The sequence below is a fragment of the Catharus ustulatus genome, chromosome 2, assembly GCF_009819885.2.
Source record: "Catharus ustulatus isolate bCatUst1 chromosome 2, bCatUst1.pri.v2, whole genome shotgun sequence".
NCBI classification, from domain to species: Eukaryota; Metazoa; Chordata; class Aves; order Passeriformes; family Turdidae; genus Catharus; species Catharus ustulatus.
Window position 1 is genome coordinate 579928 of NC_046222.1, and position 24334 is coordinate 604261.

The window sequence follows — 24334 nt, forward strand, 5'->3', positions numbered from 1 at the left end:
ATTTTGCTGGGAGATTTAAGCACATATTCAGGTTGGGGTAACGTTTAGAGACTGCACCAGGTGCAGTGGCCAAAGCACCCCCTCCCCAGCCTGAATTCAATTCAGTTCAGGGCTTGAACAGAGCTGGATTTATCTGTTTGCACCAGGATCTACTTCAGTGGCACAGCACGAAAGGTAAATACTGGATTCAGTTTAACAAGCACCACCATAACAGCCCTTTCCTCTCTAAATCTGATTTTTACCTCTTTTTTCTCCCCTGTTTGTTCTGCTATGAGCTGGTCAAACACTGCTCCATATTCCTCATGGATTTTCTGCATTTCATTGATGTGGCTGGCGACTTTGTTCATTGTTTTGATGGCCACTGGAAGAGAGACAGGGGATGAGCAAAAGGGAATTTTAACCCTCTGAGAGGGAGGGAGGGGAGGAGGTGCAAGGGCAGAGGTGAACCAGAGAAAAGTGGGGTTAAATCCTTACCATCAAGGTGATAATGTTCCTCACTGTCCACGTCAGTGAGAGCAAAGAGCTCCTTGAGCAGGAGGGGGTACTTGAGTATCCTCTGGATGGGTTTGATGAGGTAAGACTCCAGGGTGGAGGAGTGCTGCCGGCGCGGGTTCTGGGCGTCCAGGAACGCCTTGAACGCAGTGTCTGTCTTGGCTGCAAGAGTCACAGGAAGCCACTGCATCAATGAAAAATCCTAACTGCTGCCCCAAAAAGCCACTTCTCCAGGTTTAAACTGGTTTACCCAGAGACATTTTGTGAGGCAGTGCAGATTTATTGGGCCTGCAGAAATTAGATTTACGCCCTCCAGGATTTGAGTCACTGACGCTCTCCCCGGATGTGCTATTTAGGATTTCACAGCAGGCATCCACCCCCAGCATGGGCAATTTTTAATTGCACTATCCAGGATAGAATTTCCTGAGTGGGAAGGGCCCCAGAAGGATCACTGAATCCAGCTCCTGTCCCTGCACAGACACCCCAACAATCCCACCCTGGACACCCCTGGCAGCGCTGTCCAAACGCTCCTAGAGCTCTGTGGGGCTGTGTTCAGCACCCTCTGGGGGAAGAACCTTTCCTGAAATCCAACCTAAACCTGCCCTGGCACAGCTCCACCTGTTCCCTAGGTCCTGTCCCTGTCCCTGGGCTGCCCCTCAGAAGGAGCTGCAGACAGCACCAAGTACTTCTGACCTGGCACTGTTTTAGAGCAGCACAAACTCTTTTAATCAACTGTTCCCTTTAAGCCAAGTCTCAAATTGGGTATTTGTGAGAAGTCACTGCTTCTACGCCATGGTGCACACACAGTATTGGCAAGTCTGGCTCTTGTTACCTCATTAAACCTTAAAATGCAGCACTGAGTCACAACAACCATCAGGAGCTGCTGAGAGGCAGGAGCAGTAAATTGAGGCTAATGCACCAGATTTTGGGAGCACAGGCAGACTGGACACCTGACTGCCATCATTTTTTCTACCTGACTGCTATGAATTGATAAAATTGCCATTTTCTCTGCTGCTCCCTCCACTGGAGCATAAGGAGGGAAGGAAGGAGGAGGTGGTATTTATAGACATACAAATTATTCAGTGCAGGAGCAATTCCACACAATTGCTTTTATTGGAGTCATGTCCCCATCAGGTCGGGGTTTTTGCAGGCAGTACCCTGATTTCCATAAAGCAACTTGAGTTTCAAATGCACCTCAGCTAAGGACACCAAGTGACACCTGAAATACACTCCCAGGCTTCTGAAGAGATTTACCTCTGGAACAGAATTTAAAGTTCTGTTTATGCTGTAATTCAAGCTCAACACTTTCTCATTTACAAATACAGTCAGCAATGGAAAAGAAAAGCAGAATAACCAGATCTACCTAGCCTATAGCTTTAACATTAGGGTCCAATAAAATAATGCCAAAAGCAAGCATGGATGTGACTAGCAACAAATCATTTATTCATGTATTCCACAGAGCTGCCAATATTCTTTGCAGCACAGGGAATAAAAGTTTACAAGCAGAAATGAAAAAGGGAAAAGTGCACAGAGAAAAACATACCCAAAAAAAACACCCCTAAACCAACCAAGAAACAAAAAAACCTCAAAATTTCTGACTGTCAGACATCCAGATGTTGTTTGAAAAACAAGAGTTCCTCCCTGAATGGCATTGCTGCTACAAGTGGAACCATTTGTTTGTTTATTGTCTTGGCCAAAAAGGAACTGCATGAAGCACTGGTAACTCCAGGAGATTTACACTTCCACAGGGGAAAACATCTCTGAGAGGCAAGCTGGCCCAGGAGCCAGACCACAGGGCTTGTATCTCCAACTCAGCAAGCCAAGCTCTGCTGGGAGTTCTGGCATGGAGACTTCTCAGGCAAATTGGAATGAAAGCAAGAGGAAGGAGAGAGGGCTAAAATATTTCAGCAGCTTCCATAAAGCATTCTCCCAGGCTGATCCTCTCCTAGTGGCTGCCAGTGTTCCCCCACACTGGCTGGGGCTTCCATGGGATTGCCACCAGCAAGGATTCCTGGCACAAACTCCGGGAGGATCCAGAGGCCACCACAGAGCCAGCACTCCTGGAGAGCAGCCAGGCACGTGTGTGCCCCCACTCCTGCCCTGAGAGGTCTGGGGTGCAGTGACCACAGCCAGCATGTGGCTGTGACCACTCTGGAAGGAGCTCTTACCTTTCACCAGGACTTTGGGGACTTTTGTGTGGCTGGCACAGAAGGCACTGTACAGCTTGAACCTGTCAGCGTAGTACAGGAAGGATCCACCCAGGGAGAACAACACTTTCTGGAGTTAAAATTAAAAATAAAACATCAGCAAAAAGCATTTAGTTACTCTGCCTTCAGCCAGGTGATCTAAAGCTTCCACCCAGCTTTTGGAGGACAGGACAGTGCAGTTTTAGTGTGTTTGCACACCGAGATCAGTGCAGGAGTGAGCCCAGGATGATGGAGCAGCTCTGCTGAGAGGAAAGGTTGGGAGAGTTGGGATTGTTCAGCCTGGAAAAGAGAATCTTTGGGGTGACCTCACTGTGACCTTCCAGTGCCTGAAGGGAACCTACAGGAAAGGGGGAGAGAAACTCTTTAAAAGGGCCTGGAGTGACAGGACAAGGGGGAATGGCTTCAAAACTAAATGAAGAGTAGGTTTAGATGGGATATTAGGAAGCAATTCTACCCTGTGAGGATGGAAAAGCCCTGGCACAGGGTGCCCAGAGAAGCTGTGGCTGCTCCTGGACCCCTGGAAGTGTCCAAAGCCAGGTGGGACATTGAGCCTTGGAGTAACCTGGGATAGTGGAAGGGGTGGAACTGGGGGACGTTTCAGGTTCATTCCACCCAAATCCTTCTGTGACTCCGTGATTCATCCACCACAAAACAGCCCCAGCCCTGGTGTGTGGATTGAGCCTCTGTAATCAGCATCATCAGCCAGGTCCCACCCTGGAGGCAGCACTAACTCCACAGGGACTGGGCTCCCTGAAGCCTCACTGACCTCAGCAATGGCCAGAGGGCACAGAGAGGACTGGATGGGTCTGAGCCTGCAGTGGATCAGGGCACTGGGCAGCTGCAAGCAACACTCATCCCTCACAAACACACCACTGGTGCTCAGGGTCAAACACAATCCCAGAATGTCCTGGGAACAGACAGCAGCTGGTGAGAGGCTGAGACCACACGTGGGCAGCTTGGGGACAGGGAGTGGGACAGGGGGAAGCAAACTGAGAACTGAAACCACAAAACCCCACATTTCACACCCCCTTCCAGACAGGCCCAGGGGCAGAACTGAAAGCCAGCTCGGTGCAGTTTTTATGGGAAGAGCCAGAAGCAGCAGCAGCACTCAGGAGATGGAAGAACCCTTCATTGGCACTCCTCTCTTCCAGCTCACACACAAGGGTCAAAGGAATTATTATTACTGTTGATATTATTATTATTACTACTATTATTACTCATCCTGCCCTTTACCAAGGTGAGTGCTGCTCAGAGCCAGAGTGGAATTCCCCAAAGGAAAAACATTCTATCATCTCCTTGCCAAGCCACCAGTACCACTGTTTTAGACACAAAATGAAATGTGTTTCCACATTTCCCTGGGTTTTAAATGAAGTTTACAGAGCTGCAGTTTACATTTCTACCTGTGAAGATGCACACCTGCTGAAAGCCAGAAGCATTTGCCACCATGGACTGAAAGTGGAAATACAAAATTCCATGGATTGTTCTGATCTGTAGCCCCAGAGGGCTTCTGAGCATGAGACTTGTCAGGACAAGGATTTTATGTAACTTTCCATTTCTAGCATTTCCTGACAGCTCAAGGCATGAAATCTGGCAGAAGGGCAAGAATAGAACCCAAAAGCACATGGTTTCTAGTGCTCTATATGGCTAAATGTAGCATAAACTACAACTGCAGCAGGGTAAGTTTTCAGCAGCACCAGCATTGGTTGAAAATTCATCTTAAATGGAAGTAGATGCAGGTTTTTACAGGAACAGAGGCAATAGTTAGAAAAATATGATGGAGAGTGTTAAAGGTCTCTTCAAAATTTAAACAATGAGACAATGCAAATAATGTGTTTTCACTATATAAAAGTAAACGTTTTTTACCTTAAATTGCTCAACTTTTTCAAGCTTTTCCAGGTCTGGAACCAGCCTTACTCCATCTTCCAGAGTTTTCAAGAACTCCACCTGGAATGCTACCATTTCAGTCAGATTCCCAAAGAGAACATCCAGCTAATAAAAGGGAAAAAAAAAAAAAAAGCAGAACGCTGAAAATATCACTCTGAGGCTAAATTGTGTTTTCTAGAGGTGCAGCAATTCTCAGCCCAGTTGTATTATCAATGTGATGTCAGGAAAAACAAGCTGCAGACATTACTGAGCAGTACCTTGAAACTCTACTTATTTGAAAGAAATGGAGTTCAGTGAAATTAATTTCAGACAAACAAGCCCAGCTGGGTGGGCAGAGTGGAGGGGCAGGTAAAAGCTCTCTGGCAAAAACACAAGCAAAGGTCAACATACCTCATCTGGTGTGAGGAAGGTTTCTTTTTGTAGAGGTTTCAGGTATCTCTCCATCAGACAATTTAAGTCCTAAAAATTCAGAAAAAGATTCCCACGTTGGTCGCTCACACTGCCTCTGCATATTTACTGAGGTGGCAAATGACACTTACCTCATCTGAGAATTTTTTCTCTTTACACACAGCATGAAATAGCTGGATTTTACACAGTTTAGGAGAGGAAAAGGAAACATTTACACTTTCCTAGTTACAGAATCAACACCAGATCTCAGTGAGCAGTAACTGCACACCAGCCAAGGCATTTCATAACTAAAGCAGCCTAACCTTTGGAAATGCCTTATTTCAGTGGGTAAGTCACTTTTTGGGCACAGATTGCAGAACTGAATGCAAGAGACAGAGACATGAAAGGCTGAAGCAGCAGGGAAGGAGCCAGGAGGGGTTGCAGGAAAGCTGCAGAAGGCTCAAGCCCTCACCTTGACGTAGGTGCGCTCGGTCTCCAGGAGCTCACAGATGACTTTCCTCAGCTTGTCCGCATCCGTGAGCTGCCTCATGGTGCTCAGCTGGGGCCCTGCACAGTCCTGGGGGGGAGCACTGCACTCACAGGGGTTCATTTCATGCAGGCTGCGGCAGAAAGCTGCCACCTGCTCTGTGCTCTGCGGAGAGAAGGGAGGGGAAAGAGCAGTGGTAATACTGGGAATACGAGCCAGGGGAACCATGGGGCTGGGGAGGGCTTGCAGCTGAGCAGCTGCAGCTTGGGGACTTTTCAACAGGAACTAGTGTCTATCCTGTCTCTCTGTGACTGGGGATAAAGAGAGACACAAAAAAAAAAAAAAAAAGAGGAGTTGCAGAATTCAAATTAATTGAAGTGCTGTTCTACTCCATTCCTGGTTTCAGACACACGCGAATTTTAATCAAAACAGGCTCGTCCAGCACTTAAGATTGACAAACTCACAGAGAGGCCCAAGAATTGGGAACCAAAAATGCCTGTGCAAACAAAACACACAGCCCAGCCCCCTGCCAGTTCCCCAGTCGGGGCTGCAGCAGTCCTGTGCACAGCTCTGCTGACACACAGGCAGGAACCACTCAGGTTGGGCTTTGGGGAAGCAGAGCCTCCCAGTTAAAGCCCTTCCAGGCTCCTTGAGAAAGCTGCTGTATCCCCAAGCTGTGTCTGGAAATGTGCCTCACAGGGTGAACTTCTTCCCCACAAGTGCCATTTCCCAGAGCTGCTCTCTTCAATATTTAATCAGCTGCCTATATAAAAAGCCAGTTATCCTCACTTCACCCCCTCGTGTTAGATCATTTCCTCACATCTTTCATTACACTGAAGAGTTTGGAGCAGGAATAGTCTCTGGTGTCAGTGACGACAGCCCCAGGCTCCCAGGATTGCCAAGGCAGCCGTGGGCTGGCTCCATCCCTCCCAGATCCTGGGGGAAAAGAGCTGCTCCAGTGACCACACCTGATAATCCTGCCACAGGACCTCAACCCAGGGAGGTCTGGAGTCCCCAGTCCTGGAGGTGTCCAAGGAATTCCTGGACATGGCACTCAGTGCTCTGGGCTGGGGACAAGGTGGGGATTTGGCACAGCCTGGACTCCATGGTCTCAGAGGTGTTCTCCAACATGGATAATTCTGTAATTCTGTGAAACAACTGACCCAAAGTCAGCCTGTTCAACCAGAGAAATGCAAAGAGAGCAGAGGAGAAAAAAAACTAAAAGAGAGAGAAAATAAAGCACATCCCCACCTTGCAGTTTGGAGACAAAGCTCTGCCCCTGGGACATCACTTCACTCCCACCCACTGGAAGTTGTGATCTCCACGTGTTTTAAGCCATGCAGTCTGCTCACACACAGTCATTTCCTCTCCATGCACCTACAATCCACGTTAGGACAAGGAAGGAATTCCACCCCCTTTCCTTAGAGGTCTCTTGGGGCTGCAAATGCTCCTCTGAGGTTGCACTGCACAGCACATGAGCAGAGATGCTCATTACACAAAGGATCATTGTCTTCAGGACACAAGTGTAAGCCAGGAATTCATTGTAAGTGGTTGTCTATACAAAAATGCCTTTTGGACACACTTCATTACAGGAAAAATACTCACCTTCAGTTTCTGAGGTTTAACTCAGATGTGGAGGAAGTGAAAAATATTGCAAGTTGAGGGCAGGAGGCAGCAGTGAGTTGGACCAGCCCATCTCCAACTCACTCTGCTCCTGGCAAGTGTCACTGAGATTTGAGATTTATCAGCCTTCATTATTCAATGATTCCTGTTATTTCTCAGCAAAGTCCCACCTGTACTCACTGTGCTTTTAAGTGTAAAGCACATCCAAAGTTTTAGAACAGGTCTGCATCAGATTTCAGCAGGTGTGACCTTGATCACAACAGCCCCAAATCCACCAAGAGCAGCAGGTGAAATCCTGGCTCCAGCACAGGTTCAAACACCTTCCCAAGTCCCCTGCTCTGCTGGGAAAGCACAGAGAACTGGCAGCTCAGAAATGATAATCTGATCTGAGAGCCCCAGAGCAGGCGAGGTTTTGCTCAGCAGTATTTGGCTTTGTTAGCACTAAGGCAGGTGTCCAGTGGTGCTTTGCTTTAGGATCCAAATGTACAAATAAAACCAGATCTAATGCATAAAGCACAACCTGGATTCAAACCCCAAATAAACCAAGTGTTTTCAGCAGTTCCTGCAGACCCTCCCATCCTGTGCACACTCCCACAGGGAGAGATGGGTCACCCAGAAAGAGAGCGAGAATCTGCTCCGGGTGTGAAGCACCAGCTCAGCACTGAGGTTGAAATAACTCAGGGAGGCATGTGCTGTGCCCCAGCAGGAGCAGCTACACCCACATGGCAGGAAGGAAGTGTGGAGCACTTCCCAAAGCCTTATCTGCACTGGTGCACACTCAGTGAACCGCTCGAGGGCTGCAGCCACGGCCAGCGCCGCCTTCCCGCTGCCCTGCCCCACATCTCCTGGGAACTGCCCACACATCCCACACCCATGGGATAGTCATGTTCATGATCCCCTTCTCCTGCCTGTCCACTGAACAAACAGCTGTGCTGTGGGAAGGTGTCCCAAGGTGTCTCCTCAAGGCTGAGGGCTCCTGGCCACCACAGAGCCCTGCTAAGTGATTGGGACTTGATGAACTTTGTATTCTTACCCAGGGATATAAAGCATTGGCTGTGCATCTATAATCCTTCACACATAAACCACTGACCAAGCCTGGGACTAGAGCAGATCCAGCTGTACCTAAACCTTGCAGAATGCAGCAGTTCAGAGGGTCCTTTCTGACCCTCATCCCTCAATGGGAAGTTGCAGTAACCAACCGAGTTTCACCATCAAGCCTTGCCAAACCATCATACTGACCAGCAAACTTGGTTACCTTACCAGTCCATATCCATAAAAACATCGTTTCTCTCCTAGAACTGAAATGCATGAGTCCACCTGCAACAACTGCTGTGCTTCATCCCCGAGCACAATCCTGTCTACCCAATATTCCCTTCAAAAAATCCATTTCCAGACACAAAGCACACACATATTGCACACGGGAGGCTTCAGGGCACAGCTATTTTGGTGAAAACTCTCAAGCAGATTTCACAAAAACCTCCCTGTCCCCATTTTCCCAGAGAAAGTGGATAGAGTAGGGAAGGTCTGAAGAGAGAGATCCTTTTATCTCCCTGCACCAGCTTTGCCAGCGGTGACAATGACAGCACTAAACCAGGATTTCTCTAGGAGAATTACAGCATCACACTTCAGGCACAATCCCGCAGGCAATCCCTTCAAGCAAGCTGAAAATGAACCTGAGGGCAGCCACAACTGGGCTGGAAAGTGGAGTTCACCAACACTGACCCCTCCTCGGGAAGGGGCTCAGCACAGGAGCCAAGCTCCCATCCTTTCATGGAGGAGGATCAAGGACATTCACAGCACGGGGCTGCAGCCCACAGCTGGGAGCTCTGGCTGCCCAGCAGTGTTGAGAGCCATTTCCCCCCGTGTCTGCCACGCAAAGCCATCCAGCACCCCTGGAGCAGCACAGTGCAAGCAGCAGTGCCCTCCCAAACAAAGCCAGGCATCCTTCCAGCACGGAGCCTCTGCAGGGCACACAGCCACAGCCCAGCCTGCAGCTCGGAGCCTGCCAGCTCACCAGCACAGTGCCCTGGATGCCGCTCGGGTCTGCTCACCAGGTACAGCATTCGGAAGAGCGAGTCCCCGTCCCTGCCGGCGCTCCCGCTGCGCAGCCTTCGGTTCCCCCTCCAGAGCGCCGACATGGCCGGAGCGGCGGGGCTGTCAGCGAGCCCCGGGGCGGCACATCCCGGGAACAAACCCAGCTGATCCCGGGAACAAACCCAGCTGCTCCCGGGGACCCACCCGAGCTGCTCCCAGGGAACAAACCCAGCTGATCCCGGGGACCCACCCGAGCTGCTCCCGGGTACCCCGGGATGCTCTCCCGCTCCTCCCGGGATGCTCCCCGCTCCTCCCGGGATGCTCTCCCGCTCCTCCCAGGCTCCCCGGGCCGCTCCCCCCGGGTGTGTGCCCACCCCCCCAGCACAGCCTGCCCTCCCGGCCATCTGCTCACCGCAGCCTCGGGATCCCGAGCCGGCCGAGGAGAGAGCCGGAGCAGCTCCGGCAGAGCGGCTGGAATGCGGCGGAGCGAGGGAATGCAGCCTGGGAATATCGGCGGCACCGCTCGGGAATGCCAAACACGGCACAGCAACTTGAAAGAGCCGGGTCTGCCGCTGGGAAAGCGACCCCGCAAATCCCCCTTTTAATCCCTTCACGTCTACTGCAGCACACTGAAGGTTTGGAGACTTATGCTGGTCTCGAGTAATGCTGCAGAGAGCAGCCGACCTACTTTTCTTGGGAAAAATCCCTCCAAGTGGCACAGGCGTGCACACACAGCGCCCATCAGCCACGCTCCCCCAGGCACCGCTGCTGCCAGGTAATTGGCATTTACTGCCACAGGCACGTCTGCAATTAGAAGCAGGGAGAAACCCGGGAGAAACCAGTGTCCTGCAGTAATTGTAACTGCTGACACTTCTCACAACACATCCCCAGCTGAATTCAAAGGACCACGAGAGGAAAATAAAATACACAAAGACTGATTTTGAGACGCAATACAGCACCTATGTTAGCCTTTGTCAACCTGCAACATCGGGAACTCAGTTTTCTGGGTACCCCCTTGGAACCTCAATATTGAAAAGACCAAAATAATCAGGTCACCACAGGAGCAAGTAACCACTGTGGTGTGAAATGTTTCTGATGTTCTGTTGAGTAGAGGGGCATGCCCCCCATTTCACAAACAGCCCGAAATTTGGTGCTGGATGAAAACAAGCCTGAAAAGGTGGCAGAGAGCAGGCTTTCCTTTCCCTCACTCTGCTCCCTCCCAGCTCTCTCCTCCCCTTGGCTCCTAAGTGAAATGGGGACAGAAAGGAAAGCCACAAGTCTGCCCCAGAGCAAAAACAACTCCTAGAAAACCTCAGGCCAGGGCCAGCTGCATAGCTTAAGGAAAAGGGCTGCACCTGGAAAGCGCCTTGCTTGCCACCCTTCACACAGATGTCATCCCAAGAGATAAGAGGGTGAAATTAGATAGGGAGTGAGTCCAGAGAACAGCAGCTATCCCACACCACTGACACCTCAGCCCACCTTGGAAAAGGGTTCCAGTATTTTACCAGAACAGACACAGACACCTCACCTTCCCTTATTCTATATAATGGAGTCATTACTTTAACAACAGCAGTGCAGAAGAAAGCTCTGCATTATCAGGCCTTTAGGATATACAGAAGACAAGCTTCTCAGATAAAGGAGGAATCCTCAGAGCTCCTGCTGCCCCTCCAAATCCTTCAGCACCCCCACAGCTCGGAGGGTTTTGCAGATTAAGAAGCAGAAGCACCACTCCTAAGGAAACACACACCCACGTGCACACATGCTGGGCTGGGGGAAGGGGCAGCGGCAGCTGCAGCCACGAGGAGGAGGAGGAGGAGGGAGGACACATTCCAGTGCCTCCTGTGTCACACAGCCCCCTGTGCAGAAGGGACCAAGGCCAGCTTTGGGTGGGATTTGCCCCCGCTTACCTTCACACAAAGCCTGTGCTACGAGAGCAGATGAACGCAGGCTGTGAGCGCCTCGCTCCTCTCCTCTTCCCATCAATCATTAATGCTGCCCTAGGATCTCTGCTGGCTGGAGAGCCAGGGAGCTTCCTGGGGAAGCTGGGAGCTGTCCCTCTCTGCAGTGACCCCTGGGCATGGATGGAGCCCTGCCCCAGGACACCCCAAAGGCTGTTTTGGGATCTCCGGCTCCTAGCGCTGCCTCTGTGCTGGAAGGAGGGGAGCTCTGCATTTAGCTGGGGAGCTCTGATGCTGGTAAAGTGGGAACATTCCCCTGCTGACCAGAGGTGAATGGATGGGAGTGCCCTGCTGTAGCCAAGGAGGGCAGAAAAACAAAGGCAGTCTCCCCTGAGCTCCAGCATCCATGGCTGGGAGCTGTGGCAGCGATGGGATAAAGGGGAACGTGGCACCAGGGCAGAGCCTTCCCCTGGCTACGTACAGAAATAACTAACCCCTGTGAAACAGCCCTGAGGACACCACCTTAATCTTCTGTGCCATAATCCCAGGGGCATGGAAAGGTGTGGGAGTGCATGGACAGGAAAACACCTTTGTTTTGCTCCTTGCTGTCTGTGAACTCCCATGGGAAAACACACATTGCAAGCAACCCTTCCTTCCCATGCACATCAGCTTTCCTCAGCACACAGAAAAGCCAACGGGTCAGGAAAACCCTCAGCTGAGCTTTTTTTTTTTCCCCATACCACACACTGGAATTTTCTATGCGCATTGCAGAATCATTTGGGGATCTCTACAGTCAGCAAGGAAGGCACTGAGTACAGAGCAGGGACAGCAGCATCCCTAGGACTGCCAAACTGAGTGCGTTAGATATACTCCATTTATTTGTGGGAGAACATTTCAAGCAGCTTGAAACAGGAAAAAGAAAAGCCTCACTCCCCTGCACCCCACACCAATGCAGACATATTTCTGGATCCCAAAAGGAAACAGGGATGACAACATTTCACTGCCAGACAGGCAGAAGCCCCTCCCGTTGGAAACCAGGGCTCCTTAGAGTTGGGAGCTACTCCTCCAGGAGGGAATATTAAGCATTAAAGCTGATAACACCCATTTCTCAGTTTGACTAAATCTGCTGAGCTGCAGAGCTAATCGAGTAATCCTGATGCCTTGTGCAGGCAATTACAGCTCAGAGCATCCAGGAGACGAGGGGAAAAACCCCCCAGCCTGTGGCATAGCTCAGCAACAGAAAGCCCTGGAAAACCCATGGAGAGCACTAATTCCCCAGCAGCCTCATGCTGAGCTCGCTGCTCTGCCTCAGCTTCATTTGACAGAACAGACTCTGCTCAGAGCATATGAAAATCCCACATATTTACAGTCAGAAATTCCAAACTATCAACAAACACCTCCACTTACTAAAGAAGAAAATTTACAGTTAAAAACCCCAAACTATCAAGAAATATCTCCACTTACTGAAGGAGAAATTATTTGTACTTACACGAAAAAGTTTCTCAAAAAAAGCTGGAAACAAACTGTGTGAGTAATCACCTTCTCTGGGAGCATTTAATGTTTTCCCATGTCTGCCTTCCACTGTCTGGCTATCAAGGACAAAACTCCAGGCTGGAGTGACACAAGGGATCAGGAAACAAGAGGCCAAGGTCTTTTCCTTCCTTCCTCTGCAGCAAGGGACCAGCCCAGAGCTCACTACAACACTGCTTGGTTAAAACAGGAGAGAAAACATGCACGGAGGGAAAACACCAACAAACGGAGCTCTAACTCCCATTAGACCATTAACTGTGAAGAAAACATTTGTAAACTCTCAGCATCACCTGTACCACACGTACCTAAAAGCAATCAAGATAATCCTGCTGCCTCAGAAGCCACCATCATCACCTACTGTCACCACCAACCACTTAATCGATGGCAATTAGCAATCCATTTGCACAAGCTCTTAGCAGTAACCGGAGAGTTCTGCTTCAGTTTGAGGTAGATTGGCTATGATTGGTTTGCAGTTAGAAACCTGCATCTGATCGATGCTATTGCTTCAAGGAAAGACAGTTTAACTCACGTTTGTCCTAAGCCAAGCAATCAAGAAAGAATGAGAAATCCTAATAATCCACATGGTTTAGTGGAGCTGCTCTGGGGATGGAGGTGATAAACCAGCCCGTTTACAAACTGTGTGGGGCCATTATCACAGGGAACTGAAGATGGGAACCCACCCTGGAAAAAGGGCACAAATCGTGCTGAAGAGGCAGCGGGTGATGTGCCACAACCAAAGCCGCAGCTTGCTCCACTCAGGACCATCCCTGAACACCTTCACAGCAGAACAGTGTTTTCCCAGGAAAGGTGCTCTAGTCTGGCTGCTCCCCCTGCCAGGGGAAAGCTGAACCTCCTCACCTTGCTCATCTTCTCGGCCTCGTCCGACGACTCCAGGTCCTGCGGTTCCGCCTCCTCCGGGGCCGCCTCGGCCGAGCTGTCGGGGTCACTGCAGAGGGAGTGCCCTGCCGAGAGCAACACGGCTGTGAAAGCAGGGCCACAGCTCCAAAAGCCCCCCAGAAACCCAGCTGTGACCAGGGAGCTCCCCCGTGTCCTGGCTGGCAATGCAGGATGTGACCCAAAGTGTGTATTCCGTCACCACCTGTTAAACCAGCTGGGGCAGAGTTCTTTATCTTTTCACAACCCATCCTCCCTCCAGGAGATCTCTCCTGTTCATGGCCACTGAGTCCCAGGGCATGGCTGATAAAATTCCATCATCCCATGGGGAGATGCTCCACCCAGGGGGAAGAGCCAAGCATTTCCTACCCAGATAAAAATCTGAGATTTGGAACATCAGAGCAGCCTTTTCCACTGGATCCCAGAGTTAGACCAGACCCTTCCACATCATCACTGGGCCTTTGGAGGAAACTGCACCATGTACATGGAACACAAACCCATTCCACAAGAGGTTGTGCCAGAGGCACCCAATGACCTCCAACGAGGGCTGGCAGCACAGCTTTAAGGACAGGTGTAAAAACAAACAGGTTATGACCAGACATCACTTCACTGGCAAGTACAGATCCAGAGATAAGGCTAAAATGTCACATTGAAATTCTGACATCCAGCATTCGTTGCCTGGCTGGTGAGCAGTGCCAAGGGCCTTTCCAGCCCAGTGGTTTCACGTGGAAACCATGGCATGCTGCTCTTGGTGCTGGCCAGCCAGCCCTGCCTCACGTGGGACATGGTGATTCCACTGCTGAGAAAACAAACCCAGCTCTAGCTGTTTTTAGGAGTCAGGACCAACCTTCAGCTGCTTTCAGACTCCATTATTAAAAATAATTTGTATGACTGTGCAAGATTCCCCACTTTGTTATGCCCAGAGATAATCTGGAAAAGCCAGAATTCAGAAATCTGGAAATAACTTCAGAGCACATTCTGCACACACTGGGATGGAGCGAAGTTGGGCATTGATGAAATGGAAAGGAATACAAGGTAGCTCAGAGCTCAGGCCCCTCTTCTGAAAAGAGAGGGTTTACCTTAGAAGAAGATGTGCCTGGAGGGGTTGTTTGACAACACAGAATCTACCTGAAGAAGTGCTTTTTCTGTAAGAAGTTTGGTTTTCTGAGCCTTGCCCAGATTTTATTAAATCTCACTATCAGCTCTCTGCTATTAAGGTGTGAAACAGAATTCTTAAGGTGCCCATTTTAAAAAAAAACAGAGAAAATAAGTTCCATGTGCCTTAATTTATGTGGGGCAGTCTGTGTTTCTCCACTGCAATTAATTTCCCTTCTCAAGCCATGTGAAATGCACCTTGCAGCTGTTTCTCACCCCAAACCAAGGTAATGGTATTTGTTCACATTTACTTTTAAGCCACCCCTTTTTCTTTTCCTGTCAAAGCCCCATTTAACCCATTCCCTGCACTCTCAGCCAGCAGACAGGAATCCTGCACTGGAGCAGACACCCAGCACGTGTGCTCAGGCTGCTCCTGCTGTCTTTGGGCACCAAGGTTTAGCTGAGCAGGTTTATCTGCTGCTGGTTAAACGCAATCAGAGCAATAAAGCTGCAGGTTCCTGCCCGTTAATACCTCCCAGTTACCGTCCCACTTCTGTCAGGATCGTTCCATCACCTGTTTTTGCCCTGGGAATCCTTACTTAGCTCTGCCAGGAGAATGTGCTGCTTGCCTTCCCCCTGACCACTGCCATTTGGACATGAAGGAATCACAAGGGGAAATCCAAAAAAGCAGCAGGAAAAGGGGTCAAATCCCCGTGGCCCCAGCACAGGGAGGTCACAGGAGCCCGGGGCTGCCTCAGCAGTGTCAGACCTGTGACAGTGTGACCCATTCCATAACTCCACTTGTGGCTACAACCAGCACAATAGAAGGAAGTCTCCTATCACTGGAGCAAAGGTGCTGGGGCTTAAAGGCCTGGAGAATCATGGAAAGCTTCAGCACCAGCCCAGCACTTGGCTAGAATTTTCCACAACTGCTGCTTCCAGGTTGCAGGGCTGGTGTAACTCAAGTTTTTAATGAGACTTCCACAATGTGTGGTACCTGTCCTAAAGCCTCCTACTTGCTGCCAGGCTATATATTTATTTATTATTATTTATATGTTTATTTCAGGGCAGTGGGAATAAATATCCCGAGCCACACTCTGCCAGCTGCAGCACGAAGCTCCAAGTGTGCACCCTGCTAACACAAAATACAAACCAGGAATCCTTCATTTCCATGCCTGAGCTTCAGAAACACCCCAGTGCCATCTATCTGGGCAGTTTAACAGCAGCTCCCTTGATCCAAATGCTGCAGGGAATGGCCCTGCTATGACAACAGAATACCTTGCTGAAGAGGCTCTGCCATTAAATGCATCATTTTTGATAGGAGCTCTTAGGGAATGGATTAAATTTTTTATTTTATTTATTTTATTTAAGATGACATTTCATCTATAAACCCACAGTAAAACAGGTGAGCATGCACTTTTTTTCTTCCCTGCAGAAGAATTCTGGTTAGCTCTGAAACACTATGAGAGGAGTGTGTGCCCTGGGATGCTGGGAATGAGGGAGGGATTTCCATGGGGAAATTGGGAACAGCAGCCTTGCCTCCTGCAGATCCAGCGTGGCCACCAGAGGGCCAGGCAGCACGGCAGGAATTTGGGGAGTTGGGATGAAAATGCAATCTTACACCAAACCCCTCGGGGGGCTGCTGCAGGAATTGTCACATCAAGCACTGAATGACAGCGGTGCTACAGAAAATCCGAAATGAGCTGTCAGCCTCGTGGAAATAACCCTGAACAATTTAGGGCTGCTGGCCCTGAAATCCAAATTACTCAGCCCAAGGGGGCCTGTGATGGACGAGGATGGAATAAAAACCAGTGGCTGTTATTACAGTGCCATGGCAGTTTGTTTCAGTTTCTCAGCACAGATTTAGCCTGTGTGTTTGTAGCTCCAGCCTCTGAGTGACAAAAGAACAAACTCCCTAAAACAGCCACGTGCTTCCTACCTAGGAGACTGATTCCCCACTGCAAAGGGGGCATTTCCTTTTTCAGTCTTTATCCATTCTGCATGGTGATTTACGTGCTTCCCATTATCCCCCCAAAACACAGGGGCAGGCAAAGCCTAAAGCTCTGCCCCACGCTGAAGGAAGGGAGGGAATTGTGGGGAGACCACAAACAAATCTGGGTGCTCCCATTCCCAGAGGCCCTTCTAATAGCAGAACAGCTTCCTGGTGATCTGGGGAGATCCCAGGCTGTGGTCCCAGCTTCCAGCTCTCATTCCCTGCACCCAGGGGAGCAGAACAGGCAGGCAGACCTCTCCTCGTGGGGAGGGGACACAGACCCCACTGATCCTTTTAGGCAATAAGGAAAACCTGCTCTGGGGCTCCAGGCAGAACCAGAGCTAATCCTCCTCAGCCAAATTTATGCAGGCTGTGTTAGCAGGAGAGAAGCCAGAGCCAGGAAAAGCAGTAAGAGATGAAAGAACAGAACTTGTGGCTCTGCAAAGGCAGCGCAGCTCCACAGGGAAAGCATCCATCGTGCCCAGGATGGCAGCTCTCACATCAATCAGAGATATAAAACCCAAGGTCACTTCCAGAATAGCCTGCTAAGCAAACACAGTGAAGTAACCACGGCCACAGAGCTGATTTGCAGCTCCAGCCCCAAGCCCAGCGTGTGCAAGGGAGTTCCAGATGATGAAAGAGCTGTGAAGATGTCAGATTTAACAGGAGCTCTGGCAGATGCTCCCAGGAGCTCAACCCCCAGAAACACAGCCCTGCTTTGCTCCTCTAGACCTCCCACTGAGCAGCAAGGCACCAGGAAAGCTTCCTTTAAAAATGTAACACGTATCTTCCATATTTTGAAAATACACAATATAATTTGCCTCATACAAAAAGTAAAATCTGCCCTTTTCTGCCTTCACAGCTGATGAAGAATTGCTAGGGAAGAAGATAATGCTAAGACACCAGCATGATCCTGCAGCCAGATGCTGGATTCCTGGAAGAGGGATGTGCCCACAAGTGCTGGCACTGTGACCCTGCTGAGAGGGGGCTGCAGTGCCCAGGGACACACACAGAATCTGGGTCCCATAAATACAGCATTCAGCAGAAACCATGGAGCTGATCAACTGCCTGGGATCCACAAAGACAAATAAATAGGTCACTGGGTATTTCATACTTGGCTGCTCTCTGCAAGAAGCTGTGAAGCCAAGAACAAAAACCTGAGACAGTCACAACATCCCAAATACAAGCACAGACCCCTTTTTAAAGTGTTTTAATGGGATCCAAAGCACAGAAGAATGCCTTCAGTAAGTGTTCTACAAACCCCTACCTAGAGGGAAATGGGTGGGGAGATCCCCAGCTCCCAGTCACACACGTGGGTGCAGAGCTTTCACTCCCACCTTGGGCTAAGCCATCCCAAATTATTCCATGGGTAACTAGAGGCGCTCCCAGAAGCTGCCAGGACACCTCCTGGAGAAAGATTCCCTCCTTTGAGGGGTCCCAGCCCAACACTCCCTGCGTTCAGAAGGACTGGGAATGTCAGGGAGCTCCAGGCTCTGTGAGCACACACAAATCCCAGCTGCCAGGGCAGACAGCTCAGGGAAAAGCTGAGCTAGGAGAGCCCAGCACTCAGGGTTCCAGTGACAAATCCCAGGCAAAGCCAAGAGGCTGGAGAAAAGCTGAGAAGCAGATGGGGGCATCTTGTGGCCAGCGATGAAAATGCACAAGGCTGCCTCGATTTTCCAGCACAAAAGCCTAACTGGGAAAACTTCCACGAAAATTAAAAGGGGAACATTTCCTGAATATGTTGGATTTTAGCTGCCTCTCTAGGTTTAGTCCACATCTTAGAGGAGGTTGCTTTCAGCAGTCCCCTCGGGGGGATTTGCAATAAGCTGTGTGGAAGCTTTTCGTGCTCCCTCTTTTCCACTTGCTGTGAATATCACTCCCCAAAGGCAGCCTCAGCTCAGAACAGTTTTGAATACATAGAAATTACTTCATTCTGGCAATTCCACTGATTTTTCCTGTTCTTTAAATGATTCCAAAACACTGAAGCAAGAGGTACAACCAGTCTGTCCTGACCCCATGCCAAAATCAAACAAAAACAAAAGTTGGGTCCCAAAAAAAAAAAAAAATAAAAAAGTCATAGACTAAAATTTCTATTTTTAATACTCTAAGAAACTCTTGTTTCCCTATGACACATAAAAATATATTATAGGGTAAATGAAATATTTAAACTGTAAATATAAACAAAACCATTAGTGTTAAAATAAGCAAATATTAAAGTAATTGTAATCCCTTAAATTTAAATAATAAAAAAATAAAATCCCCTGCTGCTCCTCAGGAAAAAAGAAGAAAAAAAGCCAGTCTGTTTTCAAAGATAAAGAAAACTTTTGTTTAAACTGTTACAATCCTTAAAGTGTGCCCCATAAGTTAATATAGTCCTCAATAAAAGTTATAAAAAGACTGTTAATAAAAAAAAAGAATTTTTACATAGCAATCAGAATTCCATTCTCCCAGGCAGCTAATCAATCACGGTAACATCAAGGCCACAAAAAAACTGTTTCTTATTAAAAAAAATCTCCATAAACTAAAAAGGTCTCCTCTCCCAAGTAAATTAGTAAAAGACTCTTTTTAAAAAAGATAGTAAAATAGCTGATTAGTTTTCTGTACATTGTCAGTGTAAATAAAAAAAGTAGAGGGAAGAGAAGTATCCTAAACATTTTATTCTAAGTTTTATTCTTTTTTTTTCTTATATTTTATAATAATAAAGTTTTTCTTTGTACCATTTAAAATTAAGCCAGTTTTACCTTCTTCCTAAACCTATCGCATGACAAAATAAAAAATCCAATGAACAAACCAAAAGCAGTACCTTGGCTGGCCTCAGTGAAGGTCAGGATGCTGTCCCCATACAAGAAATATTCTAAAAATTGTATTCTATTTTTTCTTCTTTTTCTTCTTATAGTTTCTAATAATAAAGTTTTCATTTCTAATAATAAAGTTTTCCTCTGCACCATTTAAAATTAAACCAGTTTTACCTTCCTCCTACCCCGATCTCACAACAAAACAGTTCCCAATGATTAAAGGAAAGCATTCCCAGTGACCAAACTGAAACAATTCCCAATGACCAAAGGAAAGCATTCCCAGTGGCCAAAGGAAAGCATTCCCAGGGACCAAAGGAAAGCATTCCCAATGGCCAAACTGAAACAATTCCCAATGACCAAACTGAAACAATTCCCAACGACCAAACTGAGACAATTCCCAGTGACCCAACTGAAACAATTCCCAATGACCCAACTGAGACAATTCCCAATGACCCAACTGAAACCATTCCCATGGCCAAAGGAAACAATTCCCAATGACCAAAGGACAGCACTCCCAATGACCAAACCGAAACAATTCCCAAAGACCCAACTGGAACAATTCCCAATGACCAAACCGAAACAATTCCCAATGACCAAACAGAAACAATTCCCAATGGCCCAACTGAAACAATTCCCATGGCCAAAGGCCAGCACTCCCATGGCCAAGCCCAGCATACCTTGGCTGCCGCCGGGGCAGGGCAGGGCGCTGTCCCCGGGCTCGGGCGCGCTCTCGGGGCGCCGCGGGGGCTGTGCCAGCCGCTGTCCCGGCTCGGGCTCGGGGTGCGTGCGCACGGTGAGGCTCAGCGAGGGCTGCACCAGGGCGTCCTTGAGCAGCGCCGAGTCCAGCTCCTCGGCAGCTCTCTGGTTGATCTCCACCACTTCGTCCCCAGCTTTCAGGCCTGTGGCACAGAGGAACAGCTCAGACTCCGTCACAGTACCACGAGGTGGGAAGAGACTCCAAGTTCATCAATCCAACACCTCAACTCATGCAGCCGTGTTCCCCACGGACACCAAGGAGCTCTGGAGGGTGTTTGTGCCCAGACACAACCATTAATGACTGCAGGTGACACAGAGGTGTGATGGACGTGGTGACACCTGCTCCTCCAGTGCCACCCTGAGAGCACAGTGCCCACAAGTCCCTCACAATGTGCCAGGCACCATTTATCCCTTTTCCTCACAGCACAGCCTACAGAACACAGGCCTCCCCCGTGACCTTCCCAAACCCCATGGCAGCACACAGACCCTCCAAAGGCAGATCTGAGCCAGGGCTCCGTTAGTCACGCCTTTTTTTCCAGCCTGATTCCAGGAGTTATTTATAGAGCAGTGCTCCGGGGATAAGGGAGCAGCAGCTGCCTGCTGCTCCCTGGGATGCTGAGGGATAGCATGCAGCCCTGAGAGGTGCCACGGGACTCCTGACCTTCCCCAGGGCCAGCCAGGCCCTCCCTGGCCAGCACCAGCGAGCTGGAGCAGGGTTTAATCCCAAATCATCCCTGGGGCCAGGCAGGCAGCAGCACAGCAGGGCACAGCAGGGCCAAGAGCCCAGCTGCTGGAGCATCCCCATCTCCATCCCAACATTTACAGCAAGGAGAGCTGGAATTCACAGCAGCCAAACAACAGGGGTGACCATCCCTGCCCTGCCACCCTGAAAGCCTGGATGAATCCTCCAGGAGACACAGCACTGACCCACATTCCAGTACTGACTCCCACTGGAAGGGAGGAGGCTAAAGAGCTTCCTTAGGGAAATGGAGATCTCCCTAAATGCACCTAACTGTGCCCAGAAAGTCTAGTGTGGTGTGCAGTTTCAGGATGAATAAAATCAACCAGATAGAGTAGCCACAAAGTAAATGGACTGTAAAATCATATCTGAAAGAAGGACAAAACAAGGCAAGTCAAGCATTTTGCATTTTTTAATTTATTCTGCTTAGTGATTCTGTGGCATAATAGTAGCACACTAATAGGCCTGCAACCATAAACATTGGATCTGGGGCTTCATTTACTCTTTGTAGTCTTTGTTTTGGATCATTTGGGGTAAAGTAGCACGTCTATCTCAGTGCAATCAAGGAGCTCCCACTCCAGTAGGAATGCCTGCCTTGCTAAGGCAGACCAACAGAGCAAACAAGAGCATGAATCATAAAAATTACCAGGAGAAAATAAAAGCCTTCTAATTGGAGGGAAGATTGAAGATGAAATGCAGTATCTCCTCTGATGGAGTGCAGTCAAACGCAGACAATGCATGTAAATAATGGGAGGCACAGAGGGCTTTCCTGCCTTCCTGCTGCCACCTCAGGGAATCTTGTCCCAATATCCTGCTGACTGCTGTTTGTACAGAAGTGCCTTTCCAGGTCAGCTCTGAGCAGCCACGGATCTGTGAGTTTTTACCAGTGCCTGTCCTTGCACTGCAGCCCCACAGGAGGCACTCTGTGCTCACACATCATTCAAACTGCTCTTCCAGCAGCAACCAAAAGCAAACCAGGGAAGCCCTGATGAAACCCCTAACACTCACTTTGCTCCTCACAGGAACCCGCAGGGTTTCATTTCCCTGTGGCAGCCTGGCAGGGAGCACTCCCAGCCTCTGCTCAGGGCTTTTGGCAGGATATCCATCCTGTTAACCAGGGAATGCTGAGGGGCTGAGGGACAGGAAAGAGCAAGGTGGTATTTTCATGTTTAACACACACCTACGTGGGTTTCTGAAGTTGGGGTGCAACTCCAGGCTGCCCCCCATTCCCTGACCACTGTTCCTTCCTTCCTTTTTCTGCCTTCACTGTGCCCCTTGGGCCACTCATTCCCAACCACACCAGCCATCTCTGCCAGCCCAGGGTCACAGACACTGCCAGGGCAGTTTTCCATCAGCTGGACCGGCTCAGCACAGTGCCAGAGCCAGCACCAGGCCAGGGGATGCAGCAGCCTGGGGCAGAGCAGCCTTTGGAACAGCTTTTGGCAAGGGCCAGCTGCTGAATAAGCTCTGCAAGGCCAAGAGAACTCTGAAGGTGTTTCTGAGGACTCTGCATGCACCAAGGAGAGAGAAGAATCTTTCCACCCCTCATGGTCCCCGTGTTCCAGTTCCAAGTGTGGTTGGGTTCCAGCTGCCCAGCTCCCTGACCAGCCTGTCTGTGCAGCAGGGAGGCACTGAATGGGAAATGCAGTGGCACAGCTGGTCTCAGCTTAGCTAAGCTGCACTAAAGCAGACCCTGCTCTGCCCTGGGACAAGCTGGCAGCCTGGGTGTCCCTGCTGGCTTCTGCTCCAAGTGCTGCCATGCTTCTGCAAAGGCTGGGGGCAGAACCAGAGGCACTAACCCCATCCACAGGGATGCTCCCACTGTATTTATGTGGCAGTGAGTGACCTGGGAGGCTGTGGGAAGTGTTTTACCTTTCTTGAAAGCCAGGCCCGTCTCCTTGACGCCGTTCACGTAGAGCCGGCGAATCCCCTCCTCTTCCACAGAGGACAGAGAGAAACCTGGGGAGACACCCAGTGACATGGTCAGAGGCAGCCAGCCCTTCCAGGGTGTCCCAGCCACCAGGCAGGGAATCCCTCCCCTCTCCCTTCCCTCAAACCTTTACAAATACAATGGGGAAGTTCAACAATCAAAGCGGCTCGAACAAAAACCTGAACTGAATTTCTGAGTGCATTTACCAATTATTTACAGACACATTTGAGGATACCACAGCTGCAAAGCCTTGGAACAGGCTGCCACTTCTCTTGCCATCAAAGGTCGCTCCAGGAGGTTTTGCTGTTTGCAGACCAAAGCTGCACAGAGCCATGGTCTGGGGCACAAGCTGGGAATCTGAGGCACCAGGCAAAGCACAACATCTCCTGCTAGAACAGAGTGCTGACCTCTGCTTTTTGAGATTCCAGGGCTGGGCATGCTTGTAAAAATGCCCCTTTCCCTCTGCCCCTTCCCCTCTTCAGCTGCCTCTGGCACAACCTGTCGTTTGCCAGGTCTCAGCTCAGCCCACGTTTGGTGTTCACCAGAGACCTGCAGAACAGCCTTGGAGTGAAGTGCTGACACAGCCTCATTTTAAACACTGCAAATGGGACTGTGGGCTGGGGGATTTTCCTGCTGTTTGTGGGTGACACAGTAAGATAACGATGTGTAAAGGAAATACAAGGTGCCAAGTCAAATGCAGGTTGTTTATTTACTGTGGAGAGTTATCTAAAGCAGAACATTTGCCTTTCTGAAACTTCATTACTCCCTAAATTAGTGCAGGCAACCATTTGCTCTCTCTTTTCCTGGAGAGTAGAAAAACATTTCCAAACCTCTGGGGGGAGCAGTTTGTTTTCACATGGAATCAGCCACCAGCCAAGCAGTGCAGATGTGCTGGGAGCCTATCCTGACTTTAGGACTCCCTTCAAGCTGATCCTTATGGCTGAGAGTTATTTTTTCATCCATGATTTAAAAATAAAAAAAAGAAGAAAAGAGGGGGAAGAATGTGGCAGCAGGAAGTGAGAAGCATATGGCCTTTCATGACTTACTGAGCTACTTGGAACCTGCATGCGAGCTCCTCGGGCTGAATCAAATGAAATTTGTAAAGCTCACTCAACACACCAGCTTTGGCAGAGAGAAGAAGCCTCGACTAAAAGAGCAGCTGTAAAATATAGTAGTTATTGGTTGTCACCACCACAGAGCCTACCTGGAAAACCCTCATGTGGAAAAGCAGCAGAGCGTGCCCAGGGCTGCAGTTTGAGTCAGCACCAAGCAGTGGTTCCTACGAGCACTGCTCTTTTCAAATGAAATGCTGTTTGGGGCCAAGCACCACGTTAAAGCCAGGCTGAGAGGCAGCTCAGGCTCCCACTGGGAGGAGATCAGCGTGACCAAGCAGCCCCAAGCTCCATCCCTCTGCAAGCAAAGGCTGAGAGAACTGGGATTGTTCAGTATGGCAAGAGAAGCTTTGGGGTGACCTCACTGCAGTTTCCTGAAGGGAGCCCACAGGAAGGATGGAAAGACTCTTTAAAAGGGTTGGGGTGACAGGACAAGGGGGAATGGCTTCCAACTGGAAGAGAGTAGGTTTAGATG

The 24334-nt window shown here is 49.5% G+C and overlaps 1 protein-coding gene across 6 annotated transcripts in view; it reads right to left on the reverse strand.

The window, feature by feature from the left end:
- The window catches only part of TIAM1 (TIAM Rac1 associated GEF 1), a 105588-nt gene that overhangs the window by 6868 nt on the left and 74386 nt on the right, over positions 1 to 24334 (reverse strand). For 4 of the 6 annotated variants that reach the window (XM_033084362.2, XM_033084363.1, XM_033084364.1 and 1 more), the window contains exons 13-21: positions 22690 to 22776; positions 20000 to 20221; positions 13401 to 13504; positions 5443 to 5622; positions 4974 to 5042; positions 4563 to 4688; positions 2661 to 2769; positions 475 to 654; positions 243 to 361 (exon numbers count right to left, since the gene is read on the reverse strand). In XM_033084362.2, coding sequence (XP_032940253.1) covers positions 243 to 361; positions 475 to 654; positions 2661 to 2769; positions 4563 to 4688; positions 4974 to 5042; positions 5443 to 5622; positions 13401 to 13504; positions 20000 to 20221; positions 22690 to 22776 — 1196 coding nt within the window. Of the gene's footprint in view, positions 1 to 242; positions 362 to 474; positions 655 to 2660; positions 2770 to 4562; positions 4689 to 4973; positions 5043 to 5442; positions 5623 to 9131; positions 9279 to 9526; positions 9630 to 13400; positions 13505 to 19999; positions 20222 to 22689; positions 22777 to 24334 lie in introns of those variants that run through there. The other 2 variants (XM_033084369.1, XM_033084368.1) reach the window with 2 other exon arrangements.